Source organism: Nannospalax galili, unplaced genomic scaffold, assembly GCF_000622305.1.
Source record: "Nannospalax galili isolate Female #2095 unplaced genomic scaffold, S.galili_v1.0 scaffold227, whole genome shotgun sequence".
NCBI classification, from domain to species: Eukaryota; Metazoa; Chordata; class Mammalia; order Rodentia; family Spalacidae; genus Nannospalax; species Nannospalax galili.
In genome coordinates this window covers 432,908-450,599 of record NW_008360303.1, presented here as the reverse complement: position 1 = coordinate 450,599, position 17,692 = coordinate 432,908, and the positions used below count along the sequence as shown (strand labels likewise).

General features: G+C 34.8%; 1 protein-coding gene across 1 annotated transcript in view; it reads left to right on the top strand.

The window, feature by feature from the left end:
- Positions 1–7,613: 7,613 nt before the first annotated feature.
- Rgs18 (regulator of G protein signaling 18) overlaps positions 7,614–17,692 on the top strand; it is an 18,952-nt gene continuing 8,873 nt past the window's right edge. The window contains exons 1-3 of the mRNA XM_008824255.3: positions 7,614–7,866; positions 8,381–8,482; positions 9,427–9,488. Of these exons, the coding sequence (XP_008822477.1) occupies positions 7,748–7,866; positions 8,381–8,482; positions 9,427–9,488 (283 nt within the window). The 5' untranslated portion in view covers positions 7,614–7,747. The remainder of the gene's footprint in view (positions 7,867–8,380; positions 8,483–9,426; positions 9,489–17,692) is intronic.

Below are 17,692 nucleotides of genomic sequence, written 5' to 3'. Positions count from 1 at the left end.
TAGGAGTTTTCGGGTGGAATTTTTGGTGTACCTTAGATATAATATCATATCATCTGCAAAAAGGGATAATTTGATCTCTTCTTTCCAATTATTGCTCCTTTAATTTCCTCCTCTTGTCTTATTGCTCTTGCAAGTTTCAAATACTATATTGAAGAGAAGTAGGGATAGTGGACAGCTTTGTGTGGTTCTTGATTTAAATGGGAATGCTTCCAGTTTCTCTCCATTTAGAATGATGTTGGTCCTGGGTTTGTTATATATGGCTTTAATTATGTTTAGGTATGTTCCCTCCAGTCCAATTCCCTCTAGGACTCTGAATATAAATGCATGTTGTATTTTGGCAAAGGCCTTCTCTGCATCTATTCAGATGACCAAGGGGTTCTTGATTTGAGCCCATTTATATGATTTATGACGTTTATTGACTTACATATATTGAACCATCCCAGCATCTCTGGGATAAAGCTGACTTGATCATAGTGGATGATCTTTTTGATGTGTGTCTGTATGCGGTTTGCAAGTATCTTGTTGAGAATTTTTGCATCTATGTTCATTAAGGATATGGGTCTATAGTTTTCTTTTTTGGTTGTATCTTTACCTGGCTTTGGTATTAGAGTGATGCTGGCTTCATAGAAGGAATTCAGAAGTTCTCCCTCCATGTCTTTGGATAGAATACTGCTATAAATCTATCTGGTCCTGTGCTTTTTATAGTCGGGAGGTTTTGTATTAATGTTTCAATTTCTTTTTGTGTCATGGGTCTGTTTAAGCTGTTAATCTCTTCTTGGTTTAGTTTTGGTGGTTCCCATGCCTTTAGATATCCATCCACTTCTTTTAGGTTTCAAATTTAGTAGCATATAGGTTTTTAAAGTATTCCCTTATAATCTGTACCTTTCTGGTGTGTGTTGTGATGTTTCCCCTTTCATCTCTGATTTTGTTGATTTAGAGGTGCTCTTTCTTTCTCTTGGTTAACTGGGCTAGTGGTCTGTCAATCTTGTTTATCTTTTCAAAGAACCAGCTCTTCAAATTGTTCTTCGTATTGTTTTCTTTGTTCCAATTTCATTAATTTCTGCAATGATTTTTGTTATTTCTTCTTGTTGCTGGGTTTGGGTTTTGTTTGCTGTTGCTTTTCAAGTGTGTAGAGTTGCAATGTTAAATCATTTATTTGTGTTCTTTCCAATTCTTTGATGTAGGCACTTAGAGCTATAAACATCCCTCTAAGGACCAGTTTCAGCATGTCCCAGAGGTTTTGTCGTGTTTTATTGTCCTTTTCATTTAATTCCAGGAACACTTTTATTTCTTTCTTAACTTCTCTTCTGACCCATTCATCATTCAGGAGTGTGTTGTTTAATTTCCATGTGTTCATGTGGTGATTAAGGCTTCTTCAGGTGTTGATTGTAAGCTTTATTGCATTGTGGTCTGATAAAATACATTGAATTATTTGAATCTTTTTGTATTTTTGAAGTTTGTTTTGTGCCCCAGTGTATGGTTGATTTCAGAGAAGGTTCCATGGAGTTCTGTATAGAAAGTATGTCCTTTGGTGCTTGGGTGGAGTACTGGGTAGATGTCTGTTGTCCATTTGATATATGGTATTGTTTAATTCAGATGTCTCTCTGTTAACTCTCCCCCTGTTGACCTATCTAATGGAGAGTGTGGGGTATTTAAGTCACCTACTATTAATGAGTTGGGGTTAATCTGTGTCTTTAAGTCCTGCAGGGTATTTAAGTCACCTACTATTAATGAGTTGGGGTTAATCTGGGTCTTAAAGTCCTGCTATTTTTTTTTATGAAGTTGGGTGCACCAGAGTTTGGTGAATATATGTTCATGATTGTAATATCTTCTTGATTCATTGTTCCTTTGACCAAAATGAAGTGGCCATCTTTGTCTCTTCTGATTAGTTTTAGTTTAAAGTCTATTTTGTCAGATATTAGAATTGCTGCTCATGCTTTTTGCTTAGTGCCATTTTCTTGGTATATTTTTTTCCATCCTTTCACTTGGAGATTGCAGACAACAAAAAGATGGGTTTTGTTTCTTAATCCATTCACATAGTCTGTGTCTTTTGACTGAGGAGTTCAGTCTGCTAATATTTAAAGTTATTAATGAGAGATGGGTATTGAATCCTGTCAGTTTTATTTCTGTTTACATTCTTGATATAGCTGTACCTTTCCACAGTTATACCTTCATTGGATTTCTCTCCACAATCCCTTGGGTATGGTCAATCCTTTCTTCAGCTCTTTGTATTGCTTCCAGAACTCTCTGAAGGGCTGGTTTTGGGGACATGAATTCCTTCAGCCTATTTATGTCATGGAAGATTTTTCTTTCCCCTTCGACTATAATAGGCATTTTGGCTGGGTATAGTAATCAGGGTTGGCAACTGTGGTCATTTAAAACTGGGAATATCTTGGTCCAGGCTCTTCTGGCTTTTATAGTTTGCACTGAAAAGTCAGCTGTAATCCTAATTGGGTTTTCCTTTATATGGGACTTGTTGTTCCTCTTTTGCAGATTTCAGAATTGTCTCTTTGTTTTGTACGTTTAGTGTTTTTAATATGATGTGTCGTGGAGAGTTTCTTTTCTGGTCCTGTCTGTTTGGTGTTCTATATGGTTCTTGTTTTTGTATGGGCATGTCTTTCTTTAATTGTGGTAAATTTTCTTCCATGATTCTGTTGAAGATCTGGTCCATGCCATTATCTTGGGATTCTTCTCCTTCCTGTATGCCTATGATTCATAAATTAGATCTTTTTATGGTGTCACACAATTCCTGCACATTCCATTCTTGTGATTTCTTAAATTTTTCTTAATCTTTGCTTGTGTGATCTACTTTGTAAACTTTATCTTCCAGTCTTGATACTCTGTTTTCCATTTCGTTCATCCTATTGTTGAGGCTTTCTCCTGTCGTTTCTAATTGGCTTACTGAGAATTTCACTTCCTTCTTCATTTCAGCTTGAGTATTCTATATTTCTAACTCTTTTCTAAATTTATTCAGAAGTTTATCCCTGTCTTCCTTCAGTTCTTTGATTTCTTTTTTTGAGTGTTCTTCAAATTCACTGAATTCTTTTATCATGTTTATAATTGTTCTTTTGAGTTCCATGTCTTGCATTATTTCTAGGGGGTTCTCATTGTACTCCCATACAGTCCTATTGGTATTTGGTGGGGATATGTTATTTTGGTTTTTCATGTTATTATTTTTTTCTCTGTGATTTTGACGTGTGAACTTCTTTTGTAGTTTCTGATTCATGTGGGATACTCAGGCCTTCAAGTTTAGGTCTGCTTCTTTTTTTAGTGAACTTTATGTGTCTTTGTGGTTTACTTTTTGGGCATGAAAAGCTGGTTCGTCTAAGCTTCCAGTCTCTCTTTTGATTTTATATTGTAGTGGCCAGATTGCTTTTGTCTTCAGGATTTCCCACAGAGGCCCAATTCAGTGTGGTCAGATGTTTCAGGCCTTCTCCTGAGGTCTGGATCCCTCCAGGAAAGATTTTGGCCTCAGGAATTTGTGGGTTGGACTAACTCCAGAGCCTGGCCCAGGAAAGATGCTGGACTAGGGCAGATGGTGGCCATGCCACCAACAGATGCAAAGGCTGATGGGGTTTGAAGAGCCCCTAAGGCCTCCTGGGGACTATACTGAGGATCTGGGTTGGTCTGGATGCAAAGGATCAGGAAGAGGAAAGGTTAGTCCCAGTGTCCCAGAAAGAGGCTGGTGGGTTGTGGAGGCCCAGGGATGCAGAGGGAGTTGAGGGCAGGACCTGGCCCAGAAGCAGTGCTCCTGGGGCCCAAGGAAGGCACATTGGTCTGGATGAAAAGAATCAGGGAGCAGCATTGGTTCTCCAGGTGTCTGGGGCCCCAAGATAAGGAATGGAGCAGGGCCCAAACTTGGAAGAGAGAATGGTGGTGGAGATAGGAGGTTGAATGGTGCAGAGGGCACAATGGACTTACCCAGGAGAGAGGCCTACCGGTAGGAGAGTGTCCTGCTGCTTGTCCTGCAGGCCCAGGGAAGCAGAGGGAGGTGAGGGCTGGGCCAAGCTCAGAAGCAGTGCTCCAGGGGCCCGGAGAAGGCACTACAGTAGATGAAAAGGTTCAGGAAGCCTTATAGGTTCCCCCGGTGTCTGGAGCCCCAAGATAAGGATGGGATAGTGCCCAAACTCAGAGAGAACCATGGTAGAGATAGGAGGGTGAATGAGGCTGGGGGAGTCAAGCAGAGGGTTCAGTGGACCTACCCCAGAAATAGGCCTTTGGGTAGGAGAGAGGCCTATGGTGCGAGTCCTGCAGGCCCAGGGAAGCAGAGGGAGTTCAAATACAGATTTTTAATTTTATAACAGATGATTTCTGGCCATGAATGAGTTCATCATCATTAAGTGAAGAGTAGAAAAACCCTTATAATTACTTTCTTAAAATTCCAATGCACTGCATCCAGTCAAAAACCACTAGACATTTGAAAGACAGGAAAATGTCCACTAATTAAGAGGAAATATTTTAAAAGCAAACCTTGCACCAGGGAAATGAATTTTCAAGAGAGAAGTTCAGCAAAAATACCATAAATATATCAAAAATACTTTGAAAATAATGAAGAAAAATATATATCATATAGTGTCCTAGTTTGTTTCTCCACTCCTATGACAAAATACTCTGACCAATGCCAACTTGGGAAGGAAAGGGTTTATTTGGCTTATATCTCCTGGGTCACAGCTCATCAGGGAGCCCAAGGCAGGAACTCGGGGCAGGAACCTGAAGCACAAGCCATGGAGGGATGCTGCTTACTGGCTTGCTCCTGGCCCTCGTTCAGCCTACTTTCTTATACAACATAGGCCCACCTACCCAGGGGTAGCATCACCCACAGTGGGTTGAGCCCTCCCTGGGCCCTCCCACGCCACTCAACAATCAAGAAGATACCCCACAGACAAGGCCACAGGCCAGTCCAATGGAGGCAATTTCCCAATTGAGGCCCCTCAACCAAAGTGTGTCAAGTTGACACTAAAGCTATCCGGCACATATAGGTAATTTCTGGCACTATAATGAAATTATTACTGGATGAGTTTAATAAAGATTGGAGAGGGCAAAAAATGTGAATGATGAACTTGGCAATAGCAATAGAGGTTACACAAACAGCAACAAAGATAAACTTGGCCGAAGAAGTCATTATTTTTTAAGTGACAAATGGTATCAAATATACACTAAAGCTATCCGGCACATATAGGTAATTTCTGGCACTATAATGAAATTATTACTGGATGAGTTTAATAAAGATTGGAGAGGGCAAAAAATGTGAATGATGAACTTGGCAATAGCAATAGAGGTTACACAAACAGCAACAAAGATAAACTTGGCCGAAGAAGTCATTATTTTTTAAGTGACAAATGGTATCAAATATTCTAAATTGATGACACTTTATATGAGAGACAAAAAAAAAAAAAAAAAAAAAGGCCAGCCTGGTCTACACAGTGAGTTCCAGAAAAAAAAAAAAAAAAAAAAAAAAAAAAAAAAAAAAACCAAAGAATTAGTGGTGAAAGTTTCCACCCAGGTTCAGAACTACAGCTCTCTAAGAAGTCAATAAACACAAAGTAAAAACAACCATCATTTTGGTCAAATTTTTACTATTAATGCAATCGAAACCACACATTTAATGGCTACCCTCTGGTTTTAGAAAATACTTCTGGTTACAAAGGGCGATGTGGGTGGCATTTCTTTATCTTTCAAACTGAGTCACTAGTTCTTTCAACAGGCTAACTTTCAGAAAGCCTGGAGAGTGAGATTCGTGCCTCAGAAGGAAGCTGAACCAATCTATTTTCATTTTTTTGGACACATTAGGAAAGGTGGAGGCTGAGTAGAAAGATATTTTTTCCTGTCTTCCCCACAACTTTTATGGATAGAATTAAGGATGAAAAGAAAATACAGCTTTGGCTGTCCCCTGTTTCATCCCGAGACTGGGGCCAGGCACATTCATTCAAGTTTTTAAAAGCAAAAAAAGAGAAAAATTTTGAAAAGCATTTATAAGACCAAAATAGGACACCTGAGACATAAATCATTAAACAAATTGCCTAAAAGACAAGCATGTAATATCTTTAATATTGCCAAAAGGGATAAATGTCAGCCTGAAATTCTACCTTGTGAAAACATCCTCCAAATGAACATGTGGGAAAAACATATCGCTGTTTTCTTATATCACAGATGTGAAAAACTGATAAAAGAGTAGGTTTTAAGTACTCTTACATCTTAAAGTAAAATTATGGAGGAGAATTAATACATTTGTTAAATAACTCGCTTTAGCCATACCACAATGCAGACACACAGTTTCAGAAAATCTGAATCTGAGCAAATGTGCTCTTGATAGCTAGCCCTTGTGTAGAGAAAATTTGAAGACCTTTACACCAAAAGAAGGTGATACCAGACAAAAATACATGCCTGCACACAAGAGTAAAGAAGTCAGGAATATGAAATATGGACAAATAAAAGTAATGATTCTTTATCCTTTTAGACAGCTATTTAAAAGACAACAAACTGTGCATAGAATGAGGTAGCTGGTCACCATTCAGCACCCACCTTTTTCTTCATCTACTGCTCCAGCTCCACTTGCCCACATGGAGAGAATATAGCACATATCTTTTGAAGTAGTATGCTTATTCTCATACTTACACAATTTCCTTTTTCATAGATCTGCTAGGGTGTAGACTGTTCATCTTCAATACACTCTCAACAGATTTAACACACACACACCACACACACAAACACATACACACACATGCTACGGGTGATCAAACACCAGTAACTCCAGAATGTTCCCTGGCTTCTCTAGGATTTTACAACAATGCATCATTTCATATCAGTGACTCAGTGTCTTTTTCTATAAAATGTGACTAATGGACTAGAGAAATACTTCTCAGATTTGGGGGCCTCATGAAACAATGAAAGAAATAGTATCTAAACCAATTAGAGTTGTCAATACTTCTTTTTGAACAAGAACATAAAATAACCCGTCATACAAACTGTCATCACTAGTTTAAATGTTTTATTAAAAGGAACATTTTAACAATAAATCAGGGTGGAAAACTCAAAATAGAGAAATCCTTTCAATTATAAAAATAAGAAAAGAGTATTAAGAAAATTTCCATAGCATGTTTTGCATTTCACAAACTGACAATCAAAAAATGCAAAATTTTCTAAAATCTCTTTATAAACCTCTGTTCAAAACTTAATGAGTTTTATTCTTTCTGTCATAAATTTTGACCTGTCATTTTATATTGATTCAATATGTTAAATAATTAACAGTATATTCCATTATGTGATTTAATGTAATTTATTAAACATACTATACCTAAATAAATTATATTTTTAAAGAAATAAAAATAATCTTCTAATGTTTGATATAATACCTTTCCACTGTAAATTTTAGGGTGAATTAGGGAGCTATTCAAATGACAGAGCCACTCACATTTAGTGAAACATCATTCTGCTATGCAAACTTGAAAGAAAAGTTGCACTGTGGTAATACCAGTTTTATCTTAAAGACCAAGAGTTGTTTTGCAAATGTGTGGTATCATTTCCTTAAACAGCTCTGGAGAGAACTATTCTTTAGTTCCTCATTTCTACACTTGCAGAGGCCAAAACACCGCACTGGACTGACTTTCCTTGTCCTTTCTCTTTGTGTAAGCACTGTGGAAAGACTTGAGATAGATTTTAATTCACCATGTATGACTATGAAATAGCATTGATCAGTGAGCAAGAGAACTTAGTAAGTTAGAACTCTCTTCATCTTAAGAGACAGAAAATGGAAATGTCATTGGTTTTCTTTACTCATTTAACTATGTGTGACTTAAAAGAAAAAACTTTTTTCAAATTAATGCATGGTTCAGGAAAAGAAGAAACAAGCAAAGAGGCCAAAATGAGGTAAAATTAGAATTGTTTAAGTTGACCTTATGCTTTGAAAAACATAATTGATAAGTATTTGCTAGGTCTTATTTTTAAAATAGTTTGTTGAAGATATTTTGAGTGTACAGCTGAAACTGAGGGGAAAACGTTTTCTAATCTTTTACTTAATTAGGAATAAACATGGCTTCATTTTTTAAATATACAGTAATTTTAGTCACACAAAAGAAATAAAATAATCTTTGCCGAAATAGAATCTCAAATACTTGTCTTTCATTGAAATAAAAGCAAAATGTATTTAATGCACTTTATTGTAATTCCTCCATAAACACAGTATTTAAATAGGACTCATAAGGAAAAGATGCGTGTATTTGTGAATGGTAGATGGATATTTGACAATCCAAACTTCTTCAATAAGCCAAAGAAACTTCATGAGATATCTGAACTGTCCTTAATATACTGCTGGGGGGGGGGTTGTTTTGTTTTGTTATTTGATTGTGGGAGTTTTGTTTGCTTTGTTTTGTTTTTTTTACAGAGCTAAAGAGAAAAGAAATAGGCTAAGTCTTCTCATGCAGAAACCTGACTTCCACGGTGAGACTCACTCCAGTAGATCTGCCCTCTTGACAAGAGAAACTAGGTGCATAACTTCAACTCTTAATGGGGATATTTTGCTGATTTTATAATTAAAGATTTAAGAAAGAGGAATTTAAGGATCTCTTTTTTTTAATTCCATAGTAATATCAGTGATTTCAAGAAACTAAGAATATTTCTAAAGTTCAATATTTTAACAGCTCAAATCAAATGATGACATAAACATTTAAAAGTATTCTCTTATAATTTGTCATCTGTCGATTTTAAATGATATACTTGAATACTCAAATATTAATGTGTTTTCATACTATAAATGTGTCATGAAGGAAAGGATACCCATGTCTCCTCAGTAGTTAGAAAACAATGCCCTATGGATGATAGCAAGTAGGACACAACTGAAGGATGTTTTGTATTCTTAGAATTTCCTTAACTCAGAAATAAAATAACTTTATATATTAGCTGATTATACTTACTCAAATTTTGAATATGTCCAGTTAAAGACAAAATAGCTCAGTTTTTCTATTAACATCAGCAATCTTATTTTTAAAATAGCTTATCATTCTTATCCCCTTGAAACTTCCTTTGTGTTAAAAAATTGCAGCATACTGTGGTTAGAGATTCAAGGAAATTGCATTTAAAAAAGAGTTTGACTGAAAGATACTGTTTAGGTTTTTCTGTTTGCTGAAAAATTTTTAAAAGTATGTTTTTGTACTTTTAAGGTTAATACATAATTGTTTAATTGGAAATAAAAAAATTTACACGTTTGGGGAAACCTTTGATGTTGTTCAACAGACAAAATCCAAATGAAACCCTACCAATGTAGTTGAAAGTTTCCAATGTAAAGACAACTTTGATATTCAAAAATCAAAGGATTAATGTACTGCCACAGCATGGTGTTGTGAAGGGTGTAGTGCTGCAGCATATGTGCAAACAGATTTATAAATTGACTTTCTGCACACCCCATTGTAAAACGTTTTGTTTCCTGAACAGAGTCTCCCCTGAAGAGGCAGTGAAATGGGGCGAATCATTTGACAAACTGCTTTCCCATAGAGGTTAGTGAAATTTTCAGCAAACACTTAATTCTTTAATGGAAAATTAAACAAAGTAATCATGATATTGTACCAGGCAAGTTATCATCAGAATTTTTATAATCAGTAACTTGCAGTAATCTGAGTTTTAGATAAACAGGGGCAATAGGAAAAAAAAAAATAGTCTGCTAATGGAAAAAAATTTCCTAATTTTTTCAATTAATTCAGAATTACTATTGATTAAATGTTATTTCTTTGTATTGCAGTTATTTCATTTAGAAAAAAATCAAATATTTTAAAGATATTTCAGTTTTATTATATATATGCCAAATTATTCATGTTATTTTATCTGTAAATGATCAAAAACTTGAAGCAGTTCTTTTATTGGACGTTGAGGAAACATTCAAGAAAATAGCTTTTAGAACTTTTTAAAAAAATAAATTCTTCACTCTGCTCTTCCTAACCATCTCGAGTTTTAATACAGAATCTTTCAGTGAAGTTGCAAATTAGAGCCATTTTAAGGTAATTTGTTGCATGTTAGATGGAGGATGAGGAGGACTGAGTTCCAATTGGACTCTTCAACACTGAAGTGTGGTTTAGAGGACAGGATTCCAGGATTCATGATCTCTGGTCAGTTTACCTCAAATACAAACAAACCTGCTCCCTTTCCCATGCCTGGATTCTATAATTTATCTAAAATAACAAAACAACAATTTACCCTTAGTAGGTGATGGGAAAACACAGCACTTATTGTTTCCAGCTGAGAAAAAGGCGTTATCACCTGTGACCAGCTGCCAGGGATGGTCAATTCCAGCTTTCCTTTGTAGCCACATCCATACTGCTTCTTACCTTACTCTAAACATCATCATGTCCTAGCTATTTCCCAGACCATTCTAATACAAGGCTGGCAAACCCCTTTTGAGACTGCTTATAGCTAAGCTACTGGGTTTCACACCCTAGAATGTTTAATACCAGTGGTTCCCGTTAACTGGGGAGCTGAAGGGGAATACTTGTAATTCAGCCTCTACCACATGTTTCCTGGGGTGAAACAGCAACTTCCTTTGTCTGCCTATATTTTCTTAAAAAGTTTCCCTCTAATTACTCACCTCTGTAAAATCTTGGTTACCTGTCAATGTATGTAACCCTGCATTTACTGGCATAAGAATTACACTTTTGCAGGGTAGCCCTGAAAACTTTCCCTCTTGCAGTAAAGTGCCTGCTTGTGCATTGTGACATTGACTCAGAATAACAAAAAAAAGTAGGTAGAGAAACCACGTCTTAAATTTGTATAAAGAAGGAATCAAAGTGAAAAGAGAGTATTGGTGAGGAAGGAAGTCTGTGTTGACAAAAATATGATACAAGGTTCCTGTTCCTTCCTCTTTGTTTCACCCTACACTGCCATCACTCTGTAGGGAAGGGTCCCTGAAGTACGGTCTTCAATCTCTTCCTTTCCTCATGCCCAGCGTCCTGTAACTGCCATAAAATTCTTGCTAAACTTGTCAAACCTGTATCATCTTCACTGTCATTTATTTTTTTATTATTTTAATTTAATTGATAGTTAATGATTCCACATGTTTATACAGTAGAATATGTTATTTTAGTACAAGTACACAATGAGTAATGCACAAAACAGGGCAGTTAGTATATGCACAATGCCATTAATTTTCACTGGGAGCATCAAAAGCCTTTCTTCTTTCTATGCTGGACCTGGTGTCACACTCCCATAGGCCCAGTATTCTGTAGGTGGAGGCAGGAGGATCAGAAGTTCAAGGTCAGTCTAGGATATATAGTAAGGTTGAAGTGAGCCTAGGCTACATGAAACCATGCCTTAAATAAAAAGTGCTTTCTTCTGACAGTTTTGAAATATGCCATAATTTATTTTTAACTATTACCCTATTGTACTATAGAACACTGCAAAACAAAACATTTTCTTCCTACATGACTAAGTTTTATACTCAGTCACTACCTGCTTTATATTTTCTCCTACTTGTATCCCTTTCAGTCTTCAGTTCCTCTCTTTACTCTCAGTTTCTATGAGATTATGGTTACTACTGTGCGACCTTCTATATCTCTGAGATAGACTTACTTTTCTTCCACATGTGAAATCATGAAGTCTTTATCGTTCCTTCTGAACTAATTAGCATGCAGTCTTTCATCTCATTCCTATAGCCACAGGTTATATGATTGCATCCTATTTATGTCTCCATAGTGTTCCATTGTGTGTACGTATCACACATCAACTTTTATCCATTGATAAATATCTAAGTTGGTTCTATGTGTTAGATCTTGAATACTGTGAATAAGGTCATCTTTAGTATCTTACTGTCAGTGTTTTACTTTAGGTATATAAAACTTCCTTCATATTTCCAGTTTACAGAATGTGTTCTTTTTTAAATTTTCTTTCATTCAAAATCTGTACATGCTATTGCTTTGTAACAGTGAAAGGAAAAAAAACTAAAAGTTCAGAACTCTTTTTTATAACTGGATGCTGATAATTTGTTAGACAGAACCAGATATATTTTCATCTGTGGTGTCCCACATGACACAAACATCCTGAAAAACATGAAGTGCTAACATATTAAAACTGAATTCATTTCTAGGAAAATTGTGCCAAAGCTCCTTTAAGATTTGAATTCTTGTTTTTGCATCATAATATCATTATATATTCTTAGTTAAGCTCTGTAATCACTTTGACTTTCAGCACCTACAATAGTAGATTCAAATAAAGATTTTATTTCCAGAAAAACAGATTTGTAAGGATTAAATGACACGGTGAATAATAAAGCAATACATGTTGGACACTACACAAATGGCAGAGAGTGTTGCTATCATGGAATATAGCTGTCATCAAATTAAAATAGTCTTTTCCTGTTCCCAGTATGTCAAAAACTAGACACTCAGGAGTTAAATGGGTAGAATTTCAACTTGAAGGTATTTGAACTGGATCTATTACTATATATAATTTAACAAATTGTTATATACCAATTCAATTGTATTGTCATCATCAAAAGTGAATACTTAACAAAGTAATTAGTCCTACAATTATCATCACCTTGTGTTCTGTAATTCTTCTTTACAAGTAGTAAAATTCAAATGAATTAAATTTAACCTTACATTCACTTTTCTCTAATGGTATAAACTATCAGCAATTTAAATTAAAGAGGGTAATGTGGATTTTAAAAAAGACAGCAATTACCTACTTATATAGTAATATCACCTCTTATGGACACAGTATTGAGTAATTATATTGAATTCACAAAAATTATGCTGCTGGTATTATTTTACTAATTTAGCTAGTTCATTGCAATCATAGCATTAACTTATAAAACATCAAATAATGACCTAAGATATTCTGGGTTGTACTATTAAGTTCCATTCGTTTTTGCTGACTTGACTCTATGAGAAAAAAAAATTCACACATACAAACATATACAGACGTATTTGAAAGAAAATGTTATGCAAAAACATGCACACACATACACATATTACAAGTTTCAGCAAAAACCATGCCCTTTTCATTTTTTTAAACTTCTCTTTAATTAAACAAATTGCTTTCTCAAGTTTTGTATGCCATATGTATATAAAAGCAATGAGGCATATTAAATTTAGCCAAATGGGAAATTAAGTTATATATTTAAAAAAGTACAATGGAAATTTGAATAAGATAAGGAGCTATTACAACCAGTGTAGACTGACTAATACTAGAAGTTTCAACAATAGAGCCATAGAATCAATGGCTGCTGTTCTAGATTCAGAGGATTAACACAAATTCCTAGCCAGATGAAGACACCAATCTAGATTTTAGGCATTAAATGTTGAAATTAATTTAGGGAATTAAAAACAAAATATTTCTTAACTTCAAAATGAAACTTAAATGGAGGAGAGTAGATAAGAATGACAGACCCACCAGACTATAACAGAAATATCCCTGGATTTTATTGTATTCCACAAAAATCAATGAATTCGAGGAGATGCCTTGATAATATTCTTATTCCAATTTCATAACATACTTTAATTTTTAAAATTTAAAAACACAGCAAAAGAAATATGAATATAGTGTGGACTTTTAGATAATCTACTTAAATGATTCTGTTATTTTTAACATGTATAACATTAATAAGCTTAATTAGTAACAGCAATAATTAAATGTAGGCTCTTGGAAACTATGCACTTCAAAGCGTTCAATAAATCTAAATGTTTTCTAAAATAAATTTTTTTTGAAGGGGAAGAATTGCTATTTTGTTTGGGGTTTTTTGAGACAGGGTCTGCCTGTAACCCCAGCTGGCTGGAACTCTCTATATATAACAGGCTGGCTTGGATTTCAAAGAAATTCACCTGACTCTGCCTCCCAAGCGCTGGTATTAAAAGTGTGTAGCATCATGCCCATCTCAAAATGTCAATTTGGAAAAAAAAAGCTCAACAGTGTATTGTAAACTTTAGCACAATTGAGTCCAACAACTTCTGTTTCTCACTTGTTTTTATAAATATTGGGATTACTTTGTCCTTAGTCTTTATTTATTGAGAAATTTCTCTGAAGTTGAAAAAGTGAATAATAAAAATCTATAATATAATATGCTCAATGTGTGTCTTCTGTAGTGTGAGAAGGTGAAAGAAAAGGTGACAAAGGAAAGCCATCAGTCACCAGATTTCATTTCCCGGTTAATAGGAAGATAATGCTTCCTGTTTCAGATAAAGTGCAGAAGATGAGACGTGGAAAGTAACAGGTTACTGAGTGAGATTTATCGGAAGTTTCTTAGAGTTTTGTGGTGTAACCCCAGAACGTGAAAGTGACTTTGATATATGGATATAGATATATAGATAGGTGTATTTTTAAACATCTCACTAAGCTGATAATTGGATATTTGAATGACAATGTTACCTGTTATGAGGGGAGTCTCTATCAGTTAGGAAATCTTACTGATCACTCTTTATTTTCATGTACATGATTTTCCATAGTCATTGGAAATAATCACAGTGTTTTTCAACTTTTATCTTGATGACTACTTATTTTACAATTTTATACTTTGAATTGTGGCTCCAATAACTATATCTTTGAGAACATTAGTATTATGAAAGGATAGAAATGGAATATATACTGTTATTACTCCCTGGATTTATAAGGATATGAACTGATTATACTGTGGAAAGTATTTATTGCAGACTGAGTGGGGCTGCCAGGAAATAAACACTTTACTGTGTGGAAGGAAATTAATACTTCTTATGCTTTACATCATGCATCTTTTCAAGTTATTCTTCTGAATTTCCATTTTATCAGTTTTCTGTAAGAAGTTCCTGTGTTCCACAAAGTTAAACTTCGGATTAATGTTGACACCAAGTAACAGTTCTATAATCTAGCTAAATAATCAAAACAAATAAAATCCAGTCTTAATTAAAAATAAGTCATATACATAAATTATTATTGCAAAGGAAACCATACATTCTACGACAATCCAGAGCTAAGAAGACGGTTATTAATGGAGATACAATTTGGTCTAGTACACAAGATATACTGTACTTGGGCTTCCAACTTCAGAATTTCTTGACTTTTTGTTTCATTTGTTTTGTTTTTTGTTGTAGGTATTTTGGGGGGGGGCATATGAAAAATATCCCAACAGATGCCAGAGGTTCAATTTAGAAACAGGCAATTACAAGCATTTCGTTTGTATGACACATCGAGCCAGAGTATTAGAGTGTGAATTCTGCTCCCAGGTTCTATCACCCACTGCTGGCAGCTGCAGGTCTGCCCTCTGAAGGGCTGCTGACTACACTGCTGCCCCAGAGTGAGTGAGAAGCAGTTCCACTGTGATCTAACCTAATGCAGCTACCCAGAGTCAGAGAAGCAGGAAGTAGTGAATGTGCTGGAATAATCTTGTCCAACATTGCATCTCACTTTAAAAACGTAATTTACCCGAGTATGGATATAAAGTCATTAGGTAGATTTTAATGGTAATGTTTTTTTATATTTTAAAATGAAATGGAGATCTTTTTTAAACCTTAAAACCTCATTCAATTTTATGTCTTATAGGGTTTATACTGAGTTCAATATTGAATAACTGTATTAAAATTCAACTGTGAACCTAAAAATTACAGCCACTTTTGAAAGAGATGCACATTTGCTCTGGAAATTATTACTGAATATGTTAAAGCTGTACTTCTTCTAATGATGTGGTTATTAAATATATACTTAAAATACAGATTAAAGTAATTTACTTAAAATTTAAAATAAACAAATGCCTTTATCACTCTTTATTCACTTCTTCCTGGGATATTTATCTGTCACTGTTTCATTATTATGTCAAGGAAATCCATTCACTTGGGTTACCATATCATGAGTTTGCAAAAGACACACAGCATTTTTCTTGATATTAGCCCTCTGAGTTAATTTAAAGTATCTACATCAGCTTAAGACTAACTATGGCAACAAAGGCTTTTGTATACTATTCCAGAGAGCAGTAGGTGGCAGAGTCAATAAGCCTGCTTTGTGAGCTAGTGAAGGACTATATATGATGTAATGTTTATGTTGATTTTTGGAAGACTTCTACTTAAATTACATACAAGGTGATTTCTCCTTATATTCTGAACAGAATGAGTGACTACTCAACTATCTTTCATCCTTGGCACAGGCATGTCTGTTCTGCCTGTTAATTTACACATTATTCCACAGTCAAGCTATTGTTGTCTTCATGGCTATTTAGTGACTAAAGTTACATAAGATAAGCCTGGGTTCAGTCGCCTGTGCTGTTATATTTTTGGAGCAAATTAAGTCTCTAACATCAGCTTCATCTGTAAGTACATAGGAACTTAATCATGTGTAGCAATGATGTGAAATTAAATAAATCTGTAAAGCAAAAGACACAGAACAGTGTGCCACACCCTTAGTAAATTCTACAAGCTTCCTTTATAACTAATAGTGTTGCATTTGTGTATAACAGAGATCCTGAGTTCATACTAAGTGATTCACAAATCAGAAAGATTAAAAGCCATTTTAAAAAGTAAATATAAATATTAGCTATATGGACCATTGATGATTCCTTTTAAATATCATAAACATTTTATTGTGATTGAAACATGTTAATATGAAAAGTGATGGCTGTATTCCGAAATGATGACAATCATTTATTTCCTGATATCAGGAACAATTTAGAGTTTTAAGTGTTCAGTCTATTCACAAAAATATACAAATGAATAAATTAAAATAAAAGAAACTTACCTCTTCACTGAGGTGAGAGTAATTTGATCCAAACCTAATGAGCAATATGTTGGTTTTTCTTTCCAAACTAGATTCTATGGAATAGGAGAGTCTCTCATTATAATGTAACAGGCATTTTATTTTACACATTTTGTTTCCATTTCTTTTAAAATGGTAATAGTATCAGTTAAGTAAGAATGAGCTACAATCCTTTCTTATTATGGAATAGGAGGAGACGGGATGCATGTCATAAACAAACAGAGCGATAATCCCCAGTGATACAGTTCTTAATATCAGCAAAGGGCAATTTTCTATATGAATATTCTGTGGTTTTTATAAATAGAATTATTTGGAAATGTTCTCATACTATGTCCTGGTCTTGTCTCTAATTATTTGATGATACATGGACAAAAATTCTTTATAGAAATTGAGTTTATCACAAGCGTACCAATACATTGGCTTGCAATAAGAAATAAGAATTGTATTATAAAATGCAAATGGCATGTACATTTTGAAAATAGTTATTAGAGCAAATGAAGAGATCCTAGTATTCTAAGAATAAAGTCCAATAAACATGGATGTTGGTTGGGGGCAAATAAAAACATTTTAGAAATTTGAAAGAGGAAAGAAGAGGTATGGGGACAAGGCAGCTGTTTTCCGTCACATAAAGTATCGATTAATTGGTGAGTCCTCAGGAAGATTTTGTTGGTTGCTTGCTTATGTTTAAACTCTGGACAGAACCTGGGGCTAACTGCTCACAAATCAGTCTAGTTCAAGACCGGCAATTTTGTTGTGGCTTTCCTTTTACAGACATAGACATGCCTCACATTTCAAATTCAACATCAGTTAGCAATGCAAAAGCATGTTTTGTCTCACATTCATTTTCTTTCAAATTGTTATAGAAGAAGATGGAGAAAAAACAAAGACAAAAATATAAAGCCAGAAACTAGACCATAAAACAGATGTTTTTTGTTTGGTTTTCTTTGTTTTTTTTGGGGGGGGGGTTGTTGTTGTTGTTATTGCTGTTGGGTTTTTTTTG